Source organism: Xenopus laevis, chromosome 6L, assembly GCF_017654675.1.
Source record: "Xenopus laevis strain J_2021 chromosome 6L, Xenopus_laevis_v10.1, whole genome shotgun sequence".
Lineage (NCBI taxonomy): Eukaryota > Metazoa > Chordata > Amphibia > Anura > Pipidae > Xenopus > Xenopus laevis.
The window spans coordinates 77,724,886-77,748,358 of NC_054381.1; the positions used below are offsets into that span (position 1 = coordinate 77,724,886).

General features: G+C 36.5%; 1 protein-coding gene across 2 annotated transcripts in view; it reads left to right on the plus strand.

Moving 5' to 3' along the window:
* slc9a3.L (solute carrier family 9 member A3 L homeolog) overlaps window positions 1-22,736 on the plus strand; it is a 107,149-nt gene extending 84,413 nt beyond the window's left edge. For both annotated transcript variants that reach the window (XM_041566218.1, XM_041566217.1), the window contains 6 exons: window positions 739-854; window positions 2,257-2,386; window positions 15,230-15,403; window positions 18,178-18,238; window positions 20,431-20,544; window positions 21,582-22,736. In XM_041566218.1, coding sequence (XP_041422152.1) covers window positions 739-854; window positions 2,257-2,386; window positions 15,230-15,403; window positions 18,178-18,238; window positions 20,431-20,544; window positions 21,582-21,829 — 843 coding nt within the window. In that variant the 3' untranslated portion in view covers window positions 21,830-22,736. The remainder of the gene's footprint in view (window positions 1-738; window positions 855-2,256; window positions 2,387-15,229; window positions 15,404-18,177; window positions 18,239-20,430; window positions 20,545-21,581) is intronic.
* Window positions 22,737-23,473: the final 737 nt, after the last annotated feature.

Consider the following 23,473-nt stretch of genomic DNA (forward strand, 5'->3'; position numbering starts at 1 on the left):
ACTAGGAATTAAAATCCTTCGACTTCGAATATCGAAGTCGAAGGATTTTTGCGCAAATAGTGCGATCGAACGATCTAAGGATTATTCCTTCGATCGAACGATAAAATCCTTCGAATCAAATGATTCGAAGGATTTAAATCCAACGATCGCAGGAATATCCTTCGATCAAAAAAATTTAGGAAAGCCTATGGGGACCTTCCCCATAGGCTAACATTGAGTTCGGTAGCTTTTAGATGGCGAACTAGAGGGTCAAAGTTTTTTCTTAAAGAGACCGTACTTCGACTATTGAATGGTCGAATAGTCGAACGATTTTAAGTTCGAATCCTTCGATTCAAAGTCGTAGTCGAAGGTCGTAGTAGCCCATTCGATGGTCGAAGTAGCCCAAAAAACACTTCGAAATTCGAAGTTTTTTTACTTCGAATCCTTCACTCGAAGTTAGTGAATCGGCCCCTAAGTGTCTGTAATCTCATCTTTCAACATCTTTCTTTCTGCTATTGTGAATAATGTTCAGGACAAAGTGTAAATGCAAACAAGATTGTAATAAATATAAATTAGACTATGAGAATAAATACATTAGTACTATGAATTTCAACAACTGGAATAAGGTCCCTGCCTAGAATTTTGTAGTTCATACTCCTGCGGGCAGCAGGATTTAATTTGATCTTCCTTGCAAGGTTCTGCAAAGGATTTCGCAGAAATGACTGTGATGAATGTTAACTGAATTATTTTTACCTCTAGGGAGAACGGAGGGGCTCACTAGCATTTATTCGTTCATCAAGCACTGAGAATATGGCCAATGTTGATTTTAGCAGTCCGCGACCATCGCTCAGTGAGCCATCAGTGTCTTACCTTTTGTAAGTTTTATGTTGTGTCAGGATATTAAACTCTGTTTTATTTCTATTTAATGATGACTACATTTCAAGTAGTACAAAAAGTATATGAGTGCATGACAGTCAATAGAGTAAATGGAATTGTTGACATATTTAATTTATCCATACTGTATATTAACTTTTAGTATGATATAGATGGATCTTTTCTTCATTATTTCTGTTGTATGTTTTATGTATGGTTACTCACTCCTAGCAAACAAAAATTGATTGACTGATCATTATATTTTATAGATATTTTTATTTATACAATGATTGAATTATTCTTTTCAGTCCTTCTCCTACTCCTACTATCTTCCATTTCAGCTTTTTCTTCAGTTCTTTTTCTTCCATAGCGCATCATCGTTTTTTGGGATAACCAATTTGGAATTTTCAAGTGTAATTTATTGACCTATTATAAAGTCCAGAGTGGTTAATTAAGTCAGCTGCACTTTTTGGCAATGGACTTAACTTGTATGTTTTGTAAAAAATGCAGTACCTGTGTTGATCCACTGAGTGTGGATTTTTTCCTCATTTTGCATATCTCCCAACTGTCCCGTTTTTCGCGGGACAGTCCGATTTTGACAGCTCAACCCGTAGTCCCGTGTTTGTTACTGAAACGTTCCGACTTTCTCTTTGATCTCCTGCACTGAACAGCTAGAAAAAACATACAAAGTTTCTAACTTAATTAGCTTTTGGCAGAGAACCCAGAATATATACTTATATACTTTTGTAACAATGTAAGATAAGCAGGTCTCTTGGGAGAACTTAGACTCACAGTTTAAAGGGAACTTCACCTACATTAGCTAAACTGTAAGAACGCATAAAAAAGACAGAAATGTGTTCAGGCTTACTTAACCTGAAAAAAATGGGGAAATGGGCATGGTAATTAGGGGATGTGGCCACAAAATGGGCATGGTCAAAAATTTTAGCTATGCTCCTCGTGGCAAATCTTTTTGTCCCTCTTTCTATTTCCAAAATGTTGGGAAGTATCATTTTGTTGTGGAATTAAAATGGACCTTATATTGATGTCTAAGCAAAATAGTCCATGATGTCAAATTAGAAAAAAATTCCTTGCTTATATAAGTTTTGGTGCAAGTACTAATTACCTTATGTCCCATAACAAGTTGAACTGAGTCCTCAAGTTGTTTTTTTATATTTCCCCATAAACCTTACATTTTTCTATAAAATTAAATTCCGAAATTTTATTATATACACTGCGAATGTTCACAAAAGCCATTTGGTCACAAACTTTGTGATGAAGTTGTTGAGGTCTGTAATCAGTGACAGAATCATGGTTGTTAATGTTCACAAGTGTCTTTGTGTAGGTTTTTTTGCGCTAGTAAAACATATTACATTCCCCCAATAATGTCATAACTTTTATTTTCAGGAGGGAAAACATCAGTGCAGTATGCCTAGACATGCAGGCACTGGAGCAAAGGAGAAAAAGTGTGAGGGACATAGAAGATATTTTAAGCCATCATACTCTGCAGCAATATCTGTACAAGCCAAGGCGACAGGTAAGGAAATAGTTTTTTTTTTTTTTTTACTGTATGCATGCAGTGGCATAATTAGAAGTTGCTGGATCCCACAGTATAAGCTTTGTAGACCTTCATGACAATAAAGTGTTGCACAAAAATGTATTGAATGTGTGAGTTGCCAATCTGTTTTAGGATTTCCTGAACCAATTGTTGATGTCCTGAGAGCACCAACACTGGATTGTGGATAATAGTGGATTACAGTAGAGATGATTGGAACAGCCACCAATGGCTGCCCTAATCACTGCCTAATTAATTTGCCCTGAGGAAAACAGCTGTGCTATGAATGATAGGGTGGGAATTTGCCTTTTCCCTCCCATTTATCATAGAATGATGTGACAAGGGTGTCAAAGTCTGCGCCCAAAGCAGTACTTGCACGCCACTCATTAAGGTATTGGGTAGGGGGTTACTCTATGTATGTATATTTTATTTATATGGCACTACTTATATACACAGAACTGTGCAGCAGAAATTGTGTCATTAAATGTGATATAAAATGTTAGGATGGCTGTGTCATGAAATGCTGGCGCCACACTTACATCATGAAAGCTAGGGCCACTGTGTCAAATATTGCTGGGTAATCACACAGTTCTTCTATGCTGGGGAGTCACAGCAGTGGCCTGTGCTGAGGGTTTCTGGGAATCCCTGATGCATTTATTGGTGGAGAGTTACTTTGACCTTTGTTTCTAGATTGCAGATGAGATAAAGCATGCATAAATTCCATATGTGCTTCACATAAAATTACAAAAGTAGAAGTGGTCTGTGCTGAATATGTAGCCAAAATACATTACTCAGTTCTGCATATTACTCAAGTGTGTAGGCTTACAATTTGAATGGCTTAAGTTGGTCACCCTGGCCAACAGTGGTAACAATTTGCTGCTGTGTGTCACATTGGGCCCATGTTTTTCTCTACCATGATTGTGGATTTGAAGTGATAGTGATATTTTCTTTAAAAGCATTTAGGGAACTATGTAGCTTAGACTAATACAAAGTGAAGTACTAGAAAAAATTAGGTATGCACTGACCCACAAAAAAAGTGAGTCTCAAACTGAAGTCTAATCCTAATCCTTCAAATTTATATTTATTATTTATATAATAAATAAAATGTATACATTTTTTAAAAAATGGCTCTTAGTAATCCAGCTTTGAAGTCACATGACAGCAGCTCAACACTACAGTCAACCCACTTAGAGTGCTATATGACTTTACGTTAATATGGCTATGCTAATTATACCACCTACTTATCTGAAATATAAACCTCATAATATTTTTTATGTAAGTCTTGCTGTGTTTGAATCTTTAACAATATTTTCTGGAATATTACTTTAGAATTCCATTACTTTCATTTTTATTTTTGCAAACATATCACTTATCTTTTCCTGATAATATAGTTGTAGGCTTACCGATAAGTTCGATATATACACTTTTGTTTGCAGATATTACAGTTGCAATCAATTTGATCTTCTCAGATTTTTCTAAAGCATTTGATACAGCATTTGATACCAAAAAGGTTATTGATTAAAGGGGACCTGTCACCTTAAGAAATAATTCCAAATCCTATTTTATGATGCAAAATACACTTCCTTACACTGTAAAACTGATTTAAATTGTGGGTTTTTTTTTACAATAACAATCACAGCAAGCGCAAGCGTCAAGTGCCATTTTGTAGACACTGTTATTAAGTCAAGCTTTACATCATGCCAAATCTTGTTTATGTGGGGGCCCTGATACACCTGTCCATGCACTGGCTACACAATTAGATTATTATATGGGAGGGGAAATGTGGGGAGTGCAGTAAAATCTAGAAAGTGCAGAATGGAAAGGAGGGGCAGGTAAAATATGATTGACAGCTGAGACTTTTAAATGAGTTTATAACAGGTATGGATGTTATAATAGCAAAAATCTTTTATTATGCAGCTGTAGGGAAGTGTTATTTGCCCTTTCCCTAAATACATAACCCTGTGACTTTAAATCTGGAGCCACCAAAAACATGGCTGCTGTTTGCACTGGTGTGAGACAGTTTTCAGCCACAGCCTGGCCAATCAGCAAGAAGGATTTGCGTCTGACTTTGTGACCTCTCTGAAGGAAGTTTGGAGGCAAAATGAAAGTGAGCCTTAAGGATAACAAGGAAGAAGAGAAGAAGAAAGCATGGTCTCTTCACAGAACTACTGAGAGACAGCCTGAGATTTCTCCTCTCTGCTGTGAGTGTTCCTGCTGATTTGTTTGAGTAGGAAGCTAGTGATTTCACCTATAGAACATTTACCCATATTGGGAACCCCATAGTCAGAGCACAGGGAGTAAGTTAACCCTTTCCAGTCAGCCATCATAGTGACTGAAACTAGTGCAGCTGCTGAGTTATTGCTAGGGAAGTAATCCCTGTAGGGACTTCAGCCCTGTAGTGAGTTGCCAGCGTATACACCAGATCTGGACTGTGGATTTCCCATCTGCCTCCATGACACGTGCAGTGGATCTCCTCAGAAATTCCCAGGGAGTTATATGTCCACCAATATCTGGTTTTAGCCCTGGGTGGAGGCACTTAACTTATCCAAACCCCGCAATTCTCCCACTTAGCGAAGGCCTGGGATCTATACTGTTAGCACCACAGTGTGGCCCTGGATATTCCTGCCAAGAAAGGGTTACACAGCTTTTTATGTCTGGATGACAGGTTCCGATTTAAATTATGGATGCGCTGAATCTCTGATTGAACAAAATGTGACATTGTTTTGCAGGATTTTCATGTATTCAGAAAATGGCCTTGAGACTGACAATAGTGCAATAGTGTCAGCATGGGGGTAATCGGGTACAGGTTGGAATACCCACACTGGTCTCTACTGTGTATATATTTTCAGTGCTAATTTTTTCATGTAAATTTCAGGCATAAAAAGCAGCAGCAACCGTATATACTCCAGTATAAGCCGAGTTTTTCAGCATCCAAAATGTGCTGAAAAAGTCTACCTCGGCTTATACTCGAGTCAGTGGGCAGTAGCTGAGATTGCAGTCACTTTTAATCATTCCTATACCAATAGTTCGCTTGGGGAGAGACTGCAATATCACACAGCGCCCTCTGTTGGTTATATGAAAGAATAACAGTGTGCCCTCTGTTGGTTATATGAAAGAATAACAGTGACTGCAATATCACACAGCGCCATCTGTTGGTTATATGAAAGAATAACAGTGACTGCAATATCACACAGCACCTGTGGTCCGGTTGATCGCTGGGTGGGTCACTTTGGTGGAATGTGCGCTGCTGGGAGACAGGGCTGTAGTTGTGTCTAGGCTTATACTTGAGTCAATACGTTTTCCCAGTTTTCGTAGGTAAAATAAGGTACCTCGGCTTATACTCGGGTCGGCTTATACTCGAGTATATACGGTACTTGAAAAGGCTTTGTATAAAAATTGTCTTTTTTTAAAACATTTTTTTTTTACTGCCTTCTAAATTAATTTGAATGGGTTATGCGATTTAAAATGACTGCATAAAATACTGTGATCAAGCTTTGTAAAAGACAATACATAGCTTTATGACTTTTATTTTACTATTTTTCCACTATTTTAGGATTCGTCTGAATAGCAATATAGATATATATATATATAGATACTATATTGGCAATATAGATATATAGATACTATATTGGTAATCATGAGCTACTAGCTGTGGTTGGCCTTGGAGGAGTGGTGCCATTTTTTGGAATGGTCTGTGGAACAATCACAATCCACATTGACCATAACAACCTGGAGTATATTTCTTCTTTCAAAAGACTATATTCACACCAGGCTCATTGGGCAATTTTCTTCTTCAGATTCAATTTCCTCATTTCTTACAGACCTGGCTACAAGAATGTCAAGGCAGACAAGTGAACTTGCCAGGAACTTTTGGTGGCCTTCTCTTGGCCAGGATGTCACAAAGTTTGTCGCTGCTTGTATGTATGTGCACAACAGAAGAGTACTCATTCCCTTCCTTGTTGGTTACTTACTGTAGATTACCACTGCCTGCTCCAGTTCAGACTTGGTATAAAATCTCCACAGACTTTATTGTTGATGCACCTAAGTTTACAACCATCCAACCAACCAAAGAAGATGAGATTTTTGTCAGAGAAATCTTATGTTTGCATGGGTTTCCTTCCTCCGTCTCTGATCGGGGAGTGCCTTCTGTAAACTGTTGGGCATAACTTTGAACTTTTCTTCTGCGTTTTTCCAAGCAACGGCCAGACTAAAAGGACTAATCAATACCTGCAACAGTATATCTGTTTCTGAAAACCATGATCACTGGTCTGAATTTTTTTCCTGAGATGAGTTTGCTCATAATAATTTATGTCATGAGTCCTTGGACTTCTGTTGCCCTGTTCATGACTCATCTTGTATGCTCCCTGTCCTGACTATCTTCCAGATTTGGCCATAATCCTGTTTAACCCTTGTTGGTACTGCTCTTTGATTTTAACACTGTTGTGTTCAGGTTCTCCTTGTCACACAGCAGCAGAAAGTTCTGGGGTCCCAAAAAGGCATTGGCGAAGACCAGATCTGGCAGAGCTCTCCTGTTTTCTAAGAGTGCTAAGACATCCTCCAGACTGTCACCATACAGACACACAGGCATATTTGCCCAGTGTTGGGAAATGATTCTCATTGTGGCTCTCAAGCATTTCATGACAGACATGGTGAAAGTCATCCAAGGCTGTCCCAGCCATTTTTGTCACTGGTCAAATATCTTTGAACAAGACATAAATAAAATAAAAAAGGCTATACACAGGTCCCAATATTTTTATGATATTTATCTAACAATGCAGCAGGAATATGATTGTTTATTACAGAGATGTATGCCTGCAGCAACATTATGTATAATGTATGCTCTGCCTCCCCTTTACTCCTGCCTTAACCATCATAATCATCATCATCATTTTATTTATATAGCGCTGTCAAGATACGCAGTGCTTTACTGCAGTTATAGCAAACAGGAAATAAATGGTGGATAACAAACAAGGATTACAGAATACAATAGGGTTAGAAGGACCTAGAGATTAGAGTTTACAAACTAAAAGTTTAGGGTACAATTGAGACATTAGGATTATATAAACATTTTGTCATTTTTGATACAGAAATGATTAATGTACATCGAATAAGCCTCTTTAAACAGGTGGGTCTTTAAGGAGCGCTTGAAAGTTTGGAAAGAAGGAGAAAGTCTGACAGCTTGTGGCAGAGAGTTCCAGAGAAAAGCAGAAGCCCGAGAGAAGTCTTGTAGACGAGAATGGGCAGAAGTGATCAGAGGAGAAGTGAGGCGAAGATCAGAAGCAGAGCGTAGGTTTTGTGAAGGAGTGTATTTGGAGATTAGAGATGAAATATAGGGAGGGGTTTCTTTATTAAGGGCCTTGAATGTGAGTGTAAGTAATTTGAATTTGATTCTAGAAGAGATTGGGGCCAGTGAAGGGACATACATATGGGAGCAGCTGATGTTGAATGGCGAGCTAGATGAATGAGTCTAGCGGCCACGTTTTGAACAGATTGCAGTTGTGAAAGGTGACTTGTTGGAATACCTGTGAGGAGTAAGTTGCAGTAATCAAGGCGGGAGATGATGAGAGACTGAATCAGTGTTTTAGTTGATTCTGAACTGAGATATGGTCGTATTCGAGCAATGTTGCGCAGTTGAACACGACAAGATTTTGCAAGTGTTTGAATGTGTGGTGAAAAAGACAGATGAGAGTCTAAGATAACTCCTAGGCAGCGTGCCTGTGTGGTGGAATAAAAGGTGGTGTTGTTTACGGTTAGTGATATCTGAGGGACAGGGGAAGATCTTGGAGGAAATATAATGAGTTCTGTTTTAGAAAGGTTCAGTTTCAGGTGGCGCTGTGACATCCAGGAGGAGACAGCAGAGAGACAGTCTGTGACTTGGGAAAGGACAGAATTAGAAAGATCAGGAGTAGACAAGTAGAGTTGGGTGTCATCAGCATAAAGGTGATACTGAAGTCGAAATGACTGAATAAGTTTTCCTAGGGAAGTTGTATAGAGCGAGAACAGCAGGGGGCCCAATAACAGAGCCTTGAGGAACTCCAACAGAGAGTAGGAAAGTAGTAGAAGTAGAGTTAGAGAAGGAAACTTTAAAGGAACGGTCAGACAGATAAGATGTAAACCATGAAAGAGCAGTGTCCCGAATGCCAGCTGAGTGTAGAATGTCAAGGAGGAGTGTGTGGTCAACTGTGTCAAAGGCTGCAGAGAGATTTAGAAGGATTAGAATGGAGTAGTGACCTTTAGACTTTTCCAATAGAAGATCATTGGTTACTTTGGTGAGTGCAGTTTCAGTCGAGTGTGATGGGCGGAAGCCAGATTGCAAGGGATCGAGGAGGGAGTTGTGAGTGAGATGCTGGATCAGGCGTTTGTAAACGAGCCTTTCTGGTAATTTGGATGCGAATGGAAGAAGGGAGACCGGTCGATAGTTAGTGGGAGAGCTGGGATCAAGGGAAGGTTTTTTGAGGATAGGAGTGATTAGTGCTTGTTTGTATAATGATGGAAAGGTACCAGTAGAGAGTGAAATATTAAATAGGTGGGTAAGAGCAGGAGAGAGTGTATCAGAGATTGGGTGGAGGAGGCGAGAGGGTATGGGGTCAAGGGAGCAGGTGGTGGGTTTTGAGCAGGCTAGAAGTTTGCTAACTTCATCTAGAGTTGTAGGGGTGAAGGAGTGCAAAGTAGATGTCAGTGGACTGAACGTTGGTCTGAGATTGTTGTCGGACGGTATGCTCGGCCTAATGAGATCGATTTTTTCATTAAAGAAATGAGCAAGGTCTTGGCCGGTAACATTAATAGGTGGAGGGGGGCATAGGAGTGAGTTAAATGTGGCAAACAGCTGCTGTGGTTTGGAGGACATAGTAGATATTAGATAAGAGAAGTATTGTTCTTTGGCTAATGATAGAGCTCGGTTATAGCAGGAGAGCATGAATTTGAAGTGGATGAAGTCAGGATCAGTTCGTACTTTTATACTCCCCCTTCCCTCATGCCATGTTTTATTGCTTTATATGTTCTGAAGGTTTTTTTGTCTAGAATAAAGAATTGACTTTCGATGATATAAGAGTGAGACAAAGGCAACATAAAAGATTAAGGCAGGAGGGGTGATGGGGGAAATAAATAGGCAGAATGGTGGGAGATAGTTACCTGCTCCTGTTGACCCTACTGTAACCTAGGTAATTAAAGAAGGATACAAATCAGCTCTATTAATGCTCCTCCAGCCTCAATGTTGGACTGGGCTGGCAAGATGCCAGGAAAAAACCTGTTGGGTAATGCTGATTCTGGCTCAGTGTAAACAGTCCCTGCCTTTGTTCTTGGTTTTCGATCCCTTGGTTATTGACTCCTGCCTAGTTCTTGACTCCACTTGTACATTGCATGTGCTGACTCATTTCCTCACTTGACTCGATACAGATGTATTCCACGTGAACTCATTGTAAACTATAATGAAATAATTAAATTGTAATAAATGTAAGTACAGTGACTAGTACTGTATATCCTGCTAAAGACTTGTTCAAAAAAACTCATTGATTCCAGTTATACTAAAGGAATAGATTTGTTAGGCAGCAATTTGTTATAACTTGAACTGTCCATATAGCAAATTGGTCAATGATTTAATAGGTGGTGTTGTGAGGATTAAATATCTGAACTGTGAATTTGAAATTCATCTTAAGCAATTTCTGAGAAAATGAATGAGGTAAGAAAATGGAGGTATAGAACATTTCTGTGAATGGCCTACTTTTCACAATAGAGGGAAGTAACTTTAATCAGCTTGAGAGCACAATATGAATGTACTAACTCTTGGAACTTCCATGCGTACAGTATGTTATTGCATTTGTGCTTTCATTACAATATGATAAAAATGGTTGTGAAAAATTGGGCATCTCAGCCCTAAATTTAACACAAGTCAACTGCATTAATGTGGTTCTTAGAAGTACAATTTTAGTAAGGCATTGTGAAGAAGAATGGATGCAGGGAGTTGTCTGAACTGAATGGTTGTCAGCAACTAGGCATGTTGCTGTGTGTTTTGGGCCATTACAAATTAAGCTGGCAATGCATTTATTAAATATGAATTTTGTTATGCATTTTTGGGCATTAACCATGATTCATTGGCTTAATAGTTATAGTGTTAGGTGTTTTGGGCCATTACAATAAAGTTGGCACTACATACTGTATATGCATTAACAATTTGCTGTGTAAAAGTGCTCCACACAGAGCTTTAGTAGAGAACATATATTGTACTGTATAACCGTTTAACATGGGTTACTATACAGAAAGCTGGATTATATTGCAGCTGTTCTAGGAAATATGCATATGGTTTAACACAGAATAATTTACTGCAGATTTGAGTTTTTCGACAGCCCAGGGTATATAACAGTACATTGTTATCTTTACTGTATAGGTTGAGCTGCATTTGCAGATACACTAAGTGCTTTTGTGTATGGAGGGCTCCTTAATTAAGAAGGACTTCAGAATTTTTGTAAATAACAAATTGTGTAGATCAGTGGCTACTAAAGCCAATAAAGTTCTGTTGTGCATGCAAAGGGCATTAACTTAAGGGATCAACACATAATTTATAGATTCCTACTAACAGGGCTGTGGAGTTGGTACATAAATCCTTTGACTCCGACTCCTCAGTTTAGGGTACCTCAACATTTTTAAAATATAATGTGCTGTTGCTCTTCACTGGTAATAGAGTGTTTGCATCATAAAGTCTCCTATGGTTTATAAAACAAACTTCTGTGTAGCCATGGGGCATCCATTCAAGCTGGAAAAATTTAGAAAATGCACAGGTTACATAGCACATAACCGATAAAGACCATTGTATTGGACAGGGCTTATCTGTTATGTTCTATGTAACCTGTGCTTTTTCTCCTTTCCAGTCTGAGCAGCTGCCCCCATGGCTACACAGCAGCTTGTTTATATAAACTATATTAGTCTTTCTGAGGCAAACACACAGACTCCACAGCTCTGCCTGCTAAGGCCTCACCTGTATTACGCAGTGCAGTTTTTTGCCCCTAGTCCAATATTGTATTCTATAAATGCCTAAGAGTGGCTGTTATGACTATATACAAGGCTATAGTGATCTTAAGATCTACAGTTAGTTTTGTCTAGGTAACATAGTAAGCAACAACAAGTTAGGTTGAAAAAAGACACATGTCCATCAAATTCAACCTTTTAACTTTTTTTACCCTGCCTAACTGCCAGTTGAAGGCCAGTGGGGCACAAAACCCCATCGGAAGCCTCTCCAATTTGCCTCAGAGGGGGAAAAAATTCCTTCCTGACTCCAAAATGGCAATCAGACTAGTCTCTGGACTATGAGCTATCTTCAATAACCCTGTATTCCCTCACTTGCTAAAAAGCTATCCAACCCCTTCTTAAAGTTATCTAATGTATCAGCCTATACAACTGATTCAGGGAGAGAATTCAACATCTTCACAGCTCTCACTGTACAAAACCCCTTACGAATATTTTGGCGGAACCTCTTTTCTTCTAAATGGAATGGGTGACCTTGTGTCAGCTGGAAAGACCTACTGGTAAATAAAGCATTAGAGAGATTATTATATGATCCCTTTATATATTTATACATAGTTATCATATCACCCCTTAAACGCCTCTTCTCCAGCATGAACATCCCTAATTTTGCCAGTCTTTCGTCATAGCTAAGATTTTCCATACCTTTTACCAGCTTAGTTGCCCTTCTTTATACCCTCTCTAATACAATAATGTCCTGTTTGAGTGATGGAGACCAAAACTGTACGGCAATATTCTAGATCGGGGCCTTACCAGTGCTCTATAAAGTGGAAGAATGACCGCTTCCAGCCGTGAATCAATGCCCCTTTTAATACAGCTCAAGACCTTATTTGCCCTTGATGCTGCCAACTGGCATTGCTTGCTACAGCCAAGTTTATTATCTACAAGAACTCCCAGGTCCTTTTCCATAATGGATTTGCCTAGTGCAGTCTCATTAAGGGTATAAGTGGGTTAGATATTTTTACATCCCAGATGCATGACTTTACATTTATCAATATTAAATCTCATTTGCCACTTAGCTGCCCAGATTGCCAGTTTGTCAAGATCTTGTTGCAAGGATGCCACATCCTGGATGGAATTTATTGGGCTGGATAGTTTTGTGTCATCTGCAAGCACTGATACAGTACTTACAATACCCTCCCCTAAGTCATGAATAAACAAGTTAAATAAAAGTGGACCCAATACCGAGCCCTGAGTGACCCCACTAAGAACCTTACTCCAAGTAGAGAATGTACCATGAAGAACCACCCTCTGTACCCGATCCTGTAGCCAGTTTCCTATCCATGTGGAAACGGCTTCATTAAGCCCAACAGACGTTTAGAAAGCAGTCGTTTGGGGGGCACAGTATCAAATGCTTTGGCAAAATCCAAAATAGATCACATCTACTGCCCCCCCCCCACTGTCCAGCATCTTTCTTACCTCATAATAAAAAGCAATCAAATTTGTCTGACATGACCTAGCCTTCATAATGCCATGCTGATTGCTGCTCATAATGCCATTCACTAGGACAAAATCTTGAATGTGATCCCTTAAGAAGCCTTCAAATAATTTTCACACCACAGATGTCAAACTCACTGGCCTATAATTGCCAGGCTGAGATCGTAATCCCTTTTTAAATATTGGAATGACATCAGCTTTTCAGAAATAGGGGCTGGTCTAAAACTGAACTAAGCTCTCTTAGAACCCGGGGGTGTATGCCATCAGGTCCTGGAGCCTTGTTTACATTAATTTTTATTAATGCTTTATGGATCATATCCTGAGTCAGCCACTGATTAGATTGAGCTGAGCCATCACTGCATGTTATGAAGTGAGCCTGGGAACTCAGACTCCTCTATTGTATACAATGAAGAAAAGAACTGATTTAGCATATTTGCCTTTTCTGTATCTGTTACCATACTGGTACCATTATTCCATGAAGCAACACTCTCAACCTGCATCTTTTTACTATTAATATCGTTTAATAAAAACTTTTTGGGGTTAGTCTTAGTCTCCGCCGCAATTCAATCTTCATTTCCTTACTTTCCCTTTCCGGATTGCTGATTTACAACATTTATTATAGTGTTTATATTCATTACATGCAGCTTCTGTCCCAACAGACTTGTAGTTTTTATATACCTTTCTCTTCTTTCCTATTAGCTTCTTTACTTCTAAGCCACATAGTTTGATTCTTAGAGCTTCTACATTTACTCCTCAAGGGAATACATTGAGAACAGTAATGATTTAATATTTTAAATGAATGAACATTTGTGTTCTGTGTTTTTAGCTGCAAACTTAATGCCCCAATCAATGCTCTGAAGGGTAGCCTTCAAGGCACTAAAACTAGCTTTTTTGAAATTCATGTTTTTTGTGTATATTTGTTTTTTGCAACAGACATTAAATTATATAACATTATGGTCACTATTACCCAGGGGTTCAATGACTTGCACATTTGCTATAAGTTCTGGGTCATTTGAGATCACTAGATCCAGAATAACATTTTTTTTCTGGTTGGCTCCTCAACAACCTGTGCCATAAAATTGTCATGCAACAAGTTTATAAACTTGTTCCCATTAACTGATCTGGCAGTACTGTTGCTCCAGTCAATATCTGAGCAATTAAAATCCCCCATTATCATTACTTTACCCAAACTAGCAGCCTTTTCTATTTGCATCAGGAGCGTAGCCTCCTCCCCTCACTTACATTAGGGGGGTCTATAGCATACTCCTACAATTAATTTGCTGGACTCTTTACAATTGGTGAAGTACTCTACCCATAAGATTTCTGCCCCCTCATTTTCTAACATAACCTCTTCCTTTATATACGATTTTAAGTATATGTATATATACATAACAAAGGATACACTTTAATGCTAACAAAGGATACACTTTAATATGAGCATAAAAACATGTGCTTAAAAATATGATAAATAAATGTATCTTCACAAACGATTAAATAAATGATTAAAATAATAAACAGCACTTGAGTGAGTTATTTTTTAAATTTTGACAAGTAGGTTAAATGAAGTTGAACTGCCTTGCATAAAGTACTTCATCAAGGTACTGTTCATCATCAGAACTCTACATACACAACCTAGGGGTATACAATAACAAACTGTCCTCAACACTGCCAGGACAACCAAGGGCATTAATTTGCCCCAGTGGACCACTCATCATACCAATTGGTAGAGTATTTTGAACACATGTAGAGCTCCTAGACTGAGAGTTACACAGAGACAGGTAGTCACCATTATGAGCCCCTTGGCAAGCCAATCATTGACCTTTAATTCGAAGTTATGTGTGTATATGTATGTATATATATATGTATATATATATGTATATATATATATATATATATATATATATATATATATATATATATATATATATATATATATATATATATATATATATATATGTATATGTATGTATATATATGTATATATATATATATATATATATATATATTATATGTATATATATATGTATATGTATGTATATATATGTATATATATGTATATATATATATATATGTATATGTTATGTATATATATGTATATGTATGTATATATATGTATATATATATGTATGTATATATATGTATATATATATATATGTATATATATATATATATATATATATATATATATATATATACTTACAAGGGTTCCTATGGGTGATTGAATTTGGGAATTTGTCTATTTTTTTTAAAACCCAAATTAACTACTGTATGTAACTATAAATAAATTTGTCAATGTGTTACCTTAAATGTCACACCTAAAAATCTTTCCTCATTGTTTTACTGTGATTTTAAATTTTGTTTCTTTTACAAAAGCAAAAGCATCTCTACAGTCGTCATGAGGTCACCGTGGATGAGGATGAAAAACAAGCCAAAGAAATATTTCAAAGAACAATGAAGAAACGCTTAGAATCTTTCAAAACAACAAAATTTGGTCGTAAGCATGTAAAAAAGATCAATAAAAACTACAAAAAAGATTTTGGACAACGAGTAAGTGTGTCTTACTGTATATAAAGCTGGTAATTTAAAACTCTTTGTTGATAATTAACATATACATAGATGTTTACATAAGTAATATTAATTTTGTTATAATATTATTTTAAGGGGTTGTTCACCTTCCAAACCCTTTTTGCAGTTCATCTGTTTTCGGAGTGTTCACCAGAATAATTATAACAGTTGCCTTTAATGAAACTCATCGATTCTGCTTAGCAGGGCCAAAGTAAACAAATTTGTCAATTAAACAGTTTACAGAGTCAGCAACTCTGAAGAAGGTGAAAAATAGAAAGTAATTGGAAAAAAAGTCTTTATTTCTGAACTGATAAAAGTGTTGGAAAGTGAACAACTTTAAATAGTACCATTGTTAATATTTGAATATTGCAGTGTCAGATTTATTAATTTTCTATTATGCATTTTGTGATTTAACACACACATACATACATTGTCTGGTTCTTAAGATGGTAAAAAAAAACCTTTTGAAACTCCATGAGTGCTTTGCACTTTCTATATGAATATTTTTTATAGAACCCTGTTTTTCTTGCTAGGTGAGTGAGTGCTGGTTTCTTTGATGATATATCATTTTTCAACTTTGTGCACACTATGGGGCAGATTTATCAGAGGTCGAGGTGAATTTTCAAATTCAACAAATTAGAATTTTGAGCTATTTTTTGTGTATTTCGACTAGGGAATAGTCCAAATTTGATTCGAATTTGAAAAAAATTAGAAAATTAGAATATCGAAATTATGTACTGTACTGTAAAATTCGACTTCAACCATTCGACATCTAAAACCTGCCGAATTGCTGTTTTCGCCTATGGGGGACCTCCTAGAACCTATCTGGATTCAATTGGTGGACATTGAAAAATCAAAGTTTTTTTTGGGAAAAACTTTGATTCGAATTCAATCGAATGTGCTATTACTTCAATTTGTACGATTCGAATTTGGCCAAATATGGACCTATTCGATCAAAAACTGACCTATCGAGCCAAAAAAAAACCTTCGACTTCATTTCAGTTGGTCTTTTTGAATTCGAATTTCAAAGTTCGAAGTTCGACCCTTGATAAATATGCCCCTATATATTGCATATATACTTGGTTGTCCCATCAACAGGAGCATATAAAATGAACAAAGCTGCTGTACTTTCAGGATTTGAAAAATATTCATAAAGAAGGTAAGAAAGCACTCAAGGCTTTTTTTAAAAAAGCTTCTTTACTTCTTTTTAACTACCAGTGTTAGGAATGACTGTTAGGATTTGCAGACAGGAGCCACGGTGCTGAGTAACTGTTTTTTAAACAAAAATATAAGCAGACTTTTGCAGAAAGATGTAATGCAGCAGAAAATACAAATCCAGGTGTAAGGCAACAAAAACACAAGTCCAAGTACAGGCTGAAATTCGAGGGCAGGCGGCGGCAGGGCCGGATTTACATAGTGGGCACCCCTAGGCCCACTACGGTTCGTCGACCCTGTCCAGGGGGACAGGAGCAATGGGGATTGGCGCATGGGAAATTAAAAAAATTATTGTATCTCCAGCACATCCCCAGTGTTTTTGAACCGATGTGTGGGTGTGGTTAGGCAGCATGCCGCCCCCTAAAATCCTGCCACCCTAGGCCCGGGCCTAGGTGGCCTTTCCACAAATCCGGGCCTAGGTGGCGGACAAAACAGAAAACAGTACAGGCAAAAAAGTCAGGACGGGCAGAGTTCATGCAAGGTCAAATAACAGGCTGAGGTCAAAACCTGGAGATCAAGTACAAAAAGCTACAAAAACAGGACTAGGTTACCGGGTCAGGTTCAGGAACAAACAGGATTAAGTAGTGCTTAAACATCATTGCCCTAAGCTGGATATAGGGTGTGCACTAAGACCGGCTGACCAGGAGACAGCAAAGCCACAGTCATCTTAGAGACAGACCAACACCACACCGCCTCCTGTGGCTCAAGCGGGAGGAGCAGTGTCTGGAACACAACAGGTCCCTGGTTCGAAATCAGGGAGATCCTTACAACCAGGCAACATCTATGCATTTCAATCCACGGGCATAGTCACCAGGATATTGTACAACAGGGGATACATTGTTTAATAAATTGAATTCAATGAGTCATGTGACACAAATAACATGAGCAATGAATATAATCGATGATCACTAAGCACCGTTTATAAGGGCATATTTATGGCTAGTTTGTATTATTGAATATATTTACAGTATGGATCATTAGAAAATTACCATACTGTAGCTTGTATATAGAATATATCCCCCATTGTTAAAGAATCTCAGAAATGCTTTTAGACAAGCCATGGAGCACCAATCCGACACCACTAAGCACAAGATGGATTTGCCCTTGTCCCTATCAGAACATATTCTGCCTCTGTGTACAATACTTTCAGAATGGGGCATAAATAGAAGTTACAGAGGCCCCATGAGCCTCTAAAACATTGCAAGTAGTGTAGTTTATTACATTAACTGAGGTTGGAAACTAGGGATGCACCGAATCCAGTAGTGAAAAACAAGGAAGTAAGAAATGTTTTCCTCTTCCCACTCCTAATTTGCTATGCAAATTAGGGTTCGGATTCAATTCGGTATTCGGCCGAATCTTTCACAAAGGATTCGGGGGTTTGGCCGAATCCAAAATAGGGGATTTGGTGCATCCCTATTGGAAACAAACACATTTATCAGCTTCTACCTGTTTTTGTATGATTACATGATTTTCAGGTATTTGAAACATTGTTTTATTTCACAATAACGGGCTACATAAGAATGTACATTCTTGACTTGCAGAGAAGCAGTACAATGACTATGCTACCCAATGGAAACATTTCTAATAATATGACAGTTCATGGTAAGTTCATACACTTACTAATTTACTAGTTCTCATTTATCATGCTAAACATTTTACAAAAAAAAAATAGACAGTTGTAAATTGCAATGTTCCATTGTTAGTGTGCTCCCCTTAACCTGGCATAAATCTTTGTTGGAGGTCCAAATATTGGTCAAGGTGGGAATAGCACATTTTTAAGCGCAGTTGGTGTCTGTAACATGGCAGCAGGTATATGTACACAACCCTTAAATCAAATGATACAGTCTAGATCTTCTTGGTTAGTCAGGAATCCCATAGCCTTATAGACATCTCTTAGAACAGCACATTTTAAAGGAAGGTTAAGGTTGCTATCAATCTTTTAAGCTAGATACAACTCATGTGATCAACTAGTGTGGCTCCTTCAATAAACCCGCCTAGACTATAAACTAGCCTATGGCTTTGTAAAATATGGTTGTAATCTGTGAACCCCACGTACTGTACTTGTTTGGTATATTTGAAAGCACAAAGTATTTTACAGTGCTCTGCAAAACTATCCAGACCTCTGACCAATGTAGTAAGAGTCTATCAGAGTATTCTCAGGGGCCACTCTTATATTAATAATCTGAATGTTCAATCATGAAAATAAGTAACAGCGCCAAAGGTTTCTCCAAAAATTAAAAATATACTATTGCATTTTGTAGAGCTACATTTTTCGGCAATAACAGCTCTAAGCCTTTAGGTACAAGTATATACAGGTATAGGATCCCTTATCCGGAAACCCGATATCCGGAAAGCTCCAAATTATGGAATGGCTGTCTCCCATAGACTCTATTTTATCCAAATAATCCAAATTTTTAAAAATGATTTCCTTTTTCTCTGTAATAATAAAACAGTACCTTGTATTTGATCCAAACTAAGATATAATTAATCCTTTTTGGAAGCAAAACCAGCCTATTGGGTTTATTTAATGGTTAAATTAATTTCTAGTAGACTTAAGGTATGAAGAAAAATTATGGAAAGATCCATTATCCGGAAAACCCCATGTCCCAAGCATTCTGGATAACAGGTCCCATACCTGTACCACATTTGGCTTCTGTGAAAAGTTTTTAAGATGCATTCTTCCAGAAAGATTTGCTCTAGGGATTTGACTAGGCCAATGCTGGCCATTCTCATGTTACTTTAAAGGAAAACTATACCCCTCAAATGTAGGTCTCTATAAAAATATATTGCATAAAACAGCTTGTTTGTAAAACCCTGCTTCATGTAAATAAACCATTTTCATTATAATATAATTTTTTAGTAGTAAGTGCCTTTGGGTAATCAAAAATAGAAAACTTCCATTTTAAAAAATAAGGGCAGCCCCCTGGGATGGTATGATTCACACAAACATACCAAACAAACTATACTTAGATCACATGAGCCAATTAACAGACAGAGTTGTGTCTTTTGCTTCCACACTTCTTCCTGTTACTGTTAGAGTTGTAGTATTTCTTGTCAGGTGATCTCTGAGGCAACACACAGACCATCAGGAAATGGTGGTTAAAGGCAAGATATGTAAAAGGGCTATACTTACTTAGATATATATATATTCCAGTTTGATAAGATTCTTTAATATGCCACTTAATATAATATTAACTGTGTATATATAATATAACTGTATAATTTGTTGCTCAAGTATTCATTTTGGGGATATAGTTTTCCTTTAACTTTTTGTTCATTAACTTACTCCTTTTTCCTTTTATGTTGCACCATCTATATTCCCTTTGTTTTAACAAGATAAAAAATATAAATAAATAAAAAATTTACAGAGAATAACTTTTCGTTGCAGTTTTTGTTTATTAAGAAAATTCGAGAATAGGTCAGTCAGTGTTCTGAATACTTTTGCAAGGCCCTCTATTTCTTAAGTAATAATTCAAAATATTTTTATGTTTATGCTCATGAAAAGGAACACATTTCTTTCTGTTTTACAACAAATGTCTTGCTTTACGGCAGGGATTTTAAATGCATGCTATAGATAAAAGCCCTTTTGCATCCACAGCAACTTCCAATTCCCATATAGCAAACACTGATGCTGTCAGGCAGAATGCCATGATTCTAAGGTTATACTATTTATAAACATTTTATTTTTTAATATAATACGTTTAATACATGTATTTATACATTATGATCTTTATTATAATACTTAAATACATACTAGAAATACATGTATTTATTTATATTTCTTAATTTCTTAGACATTGAAACTTATGATGAAGAAAAAACTATGGAATATGACCCTGAAATGAACAACTGCATTACATTTTTTGCATCTTTAGCAGACAGCAAGGGGCAGATAGATACAGGCCTAGGTAAGTATATTAATCAGTATTTTTATTTTCTAAATTTAAATTTTCAGTTTACTAAAACATCTTCCCCTTAAGAAATAACATCAAACAATTATTCATTATCAACTTGAGATTATTAAAATTCGAGTCCATATACAAATGAGAATAAAATCATATTAAACAGTTAGTCAAAAAGCATACTGATGTCAAGCATCAGAAGTCCAGTACTCTCAGGATCAAATCACCTTTTCCACCTGCAGACAATTCCTAGTAATTTGCAGCTGTTCATTCATACAACAGACAATGGTCCTGTCAGGTGGAATACCATGGTCTGTGATGAAGAAATATAAAAAAAATAGCTAAGCTAGATTAAGGACTGTATGTATGTATATATGTATGAATTTTATTAAATAATAACCTCTAATGTGACACAAAATAATATTATAGCTAGTATAAAATTGTTATGGTATTAATTATGTTATGACAGAAAGCTTTTAAATTTGCTGGAGCATTTAACTTTTCATACCTTGCAGTTTCAACAAACCTGCAAAGTGTTATATACATGTTTATCATTACTATTTACTACACATTACAAATTCTTTAAAATACAGTTGCAAACAGAAAATGCCATCAGTAAATGAAATCTGTGTTCCACATTTCATTCTGGAGAGTATTCTACAATTTTACTGGCTAAACTGAGAAAGTTTTGTTCATTTATAGAAATACACTCATACTGAGATATGATTAACATGAAAGATCAGTTTAAACCAATAACTGTATATCTAAACTTTATATCTTATTTCTGCTTAACTAAGAAGAACTTTGTTATTTGGATGGTTCTTGGAAGGGCAAACATTTCTGTTTTTACATTTTAGCGGTATGCATCTTCTTGATTGCATTGAAATTCTATGGAATAGTGTACACACAATTTGGCATCATTTGCTAACTTGAATTATTTTTCTCTCAGACTTGAGTCATTTCTATTTGATTCCCTTGTTAAAGTTTTTGAAACTACCCTTACACTGGTTATTTACTAACATCTCTTTTCTTTTTTATAATAGGAATTGATAACCCAGTATTTTCTGCAAATGAGGAGGAAAATATTTCTCTAAATTTTGCACCATGGTTCTCCAGTGAAGATGCAGTAGCTCCATCACAAAGGGCCCGAGTACAGATACCATATTCACCAAACAATTTCAGAAGGCTTACTCCTTTACGCATCAGCAATAAATCAGTTGATTCCTTTTTGACAGCAGATATTGCAGAAGAGCAACCCCGATCTTTCCTGCCAGAATCAACAAATATGTAATATATGTATAGATTAAAAAGAAAACGTTGACACCCTACCCTACAATATCTATTCATATTAAGAAGACGATACTATAGAAACAATATACTCTCATATACAATATAGTGTTGATTTTTCATATTTACATATTTGTGTGTGTTGTAGGCAACTTTTAAATCAATTGTCATTTTAATGATCTAGCTATCAGACAGTGTGACTTAACCGTTTTGTTAACATATCCATATACAGTAGCAATGTAATAACTTATACATTTTAGGTGGCATGTCAAACATTGGATGGATGCCCCAAAAGTAATCTGTGTTGGAGTTATATGTAGTAGATTTGGTATAATGAATATTGGACCGTTTTAGCAGGAAACAGTAGGCCTATCTGCTTTTGTAGGATAATTCCACTGTGAGGGTTTTTACATATTTAGCTTTCATTGTATTTCATTCTCTCTTACAAAAATACTATTGCAAATTTCACAGTTACATGTAAAATCGCACCAATAAGTGTCATCATTGTGTCTGTTTGTTTTCCCAAAATGTACACCCAATCTATTATGTCTCACAGAACAAAATAAATGCATAGTTATATTTTATTACAAATATAATCACTTCAACATATATTATTTAGTTACTATAAATGTGCAGGATAATTTTATAAAACATTTGCTTGAATGTTTCAGAGCCCTAGCCCAATGGGCCCTAGCGATTAGGCAGTAAATAGGTCTGATTAGAACAATAAAAAAGTAGCCGCAAAAAGCTGGTGCCTGTGGCCCCTCATTTGAAAGCTAGGCAGAAGAGAAAGCAACTAATTCAATAATTTAAAAAACAGCTGGGACTTTCTATAACATACTAAAAGTTAACTTATAGGTGAACTTTTTTAAATTAAAAAGCAATTTAGAGATAACTATGTTGTAGGGACATAAGTGAATGCTGCTAATTCATGATGTGGCTGAGGCTTAGCTACAGGTTGCTGGGCCTTAATAGCCCTAGCCCAAAACAGAATGACATTTAGGGGCAGATTTATTGAGGTTCAAGTTGTTTTTTCCACGAAAATTAGAGTTTTTCGAGTTAAATTTTTTGATCAGAAAACTTTTTTTTTGAGTTAAAGAAAACTTGAATAGTTCAAGTTTTTTTTTTAAAACTAGAATATTCAAGATTTATTATACCCAGACCCTGGCAATAGCTTGAATCCGAAAATACACCACCTAAAACCTGTCAAGGTCATGTAGGAGTCAATGGCAGTGGTCCCTTGAACCATTTGAAGATGTTAACAGCCTGCTTGATGTTCAAGTTTTTTTTTTTTTTGGTCGGTTTCGCTCTGAATTATTTTGTTTTTTTTGGAAAACTCAATCAATTTTTTTTTCTTTGTTTTTTCTTAAATAAGAAACCAATCGAGTGAGTTCATTCAAGGTTTAAAAGAGCTCACATATCTCTAAAATTTGACCTTTGATACCTAAATAAACCCAATAGAATTGGTTTGTAAGAATTAATCATATATTAGCTAGGATCAAGTTAATTGTACTGTTTTATTATTACTGAGGAAAATCAAATATTTTTTTAAAATTTGAATTACTTGATTAAAATGTAGTCTTATGTGAGATGTCCTTCCTGTAATTCAGAGCTTTCTGGATAACAGGTTTCCATATAATGGATCCAG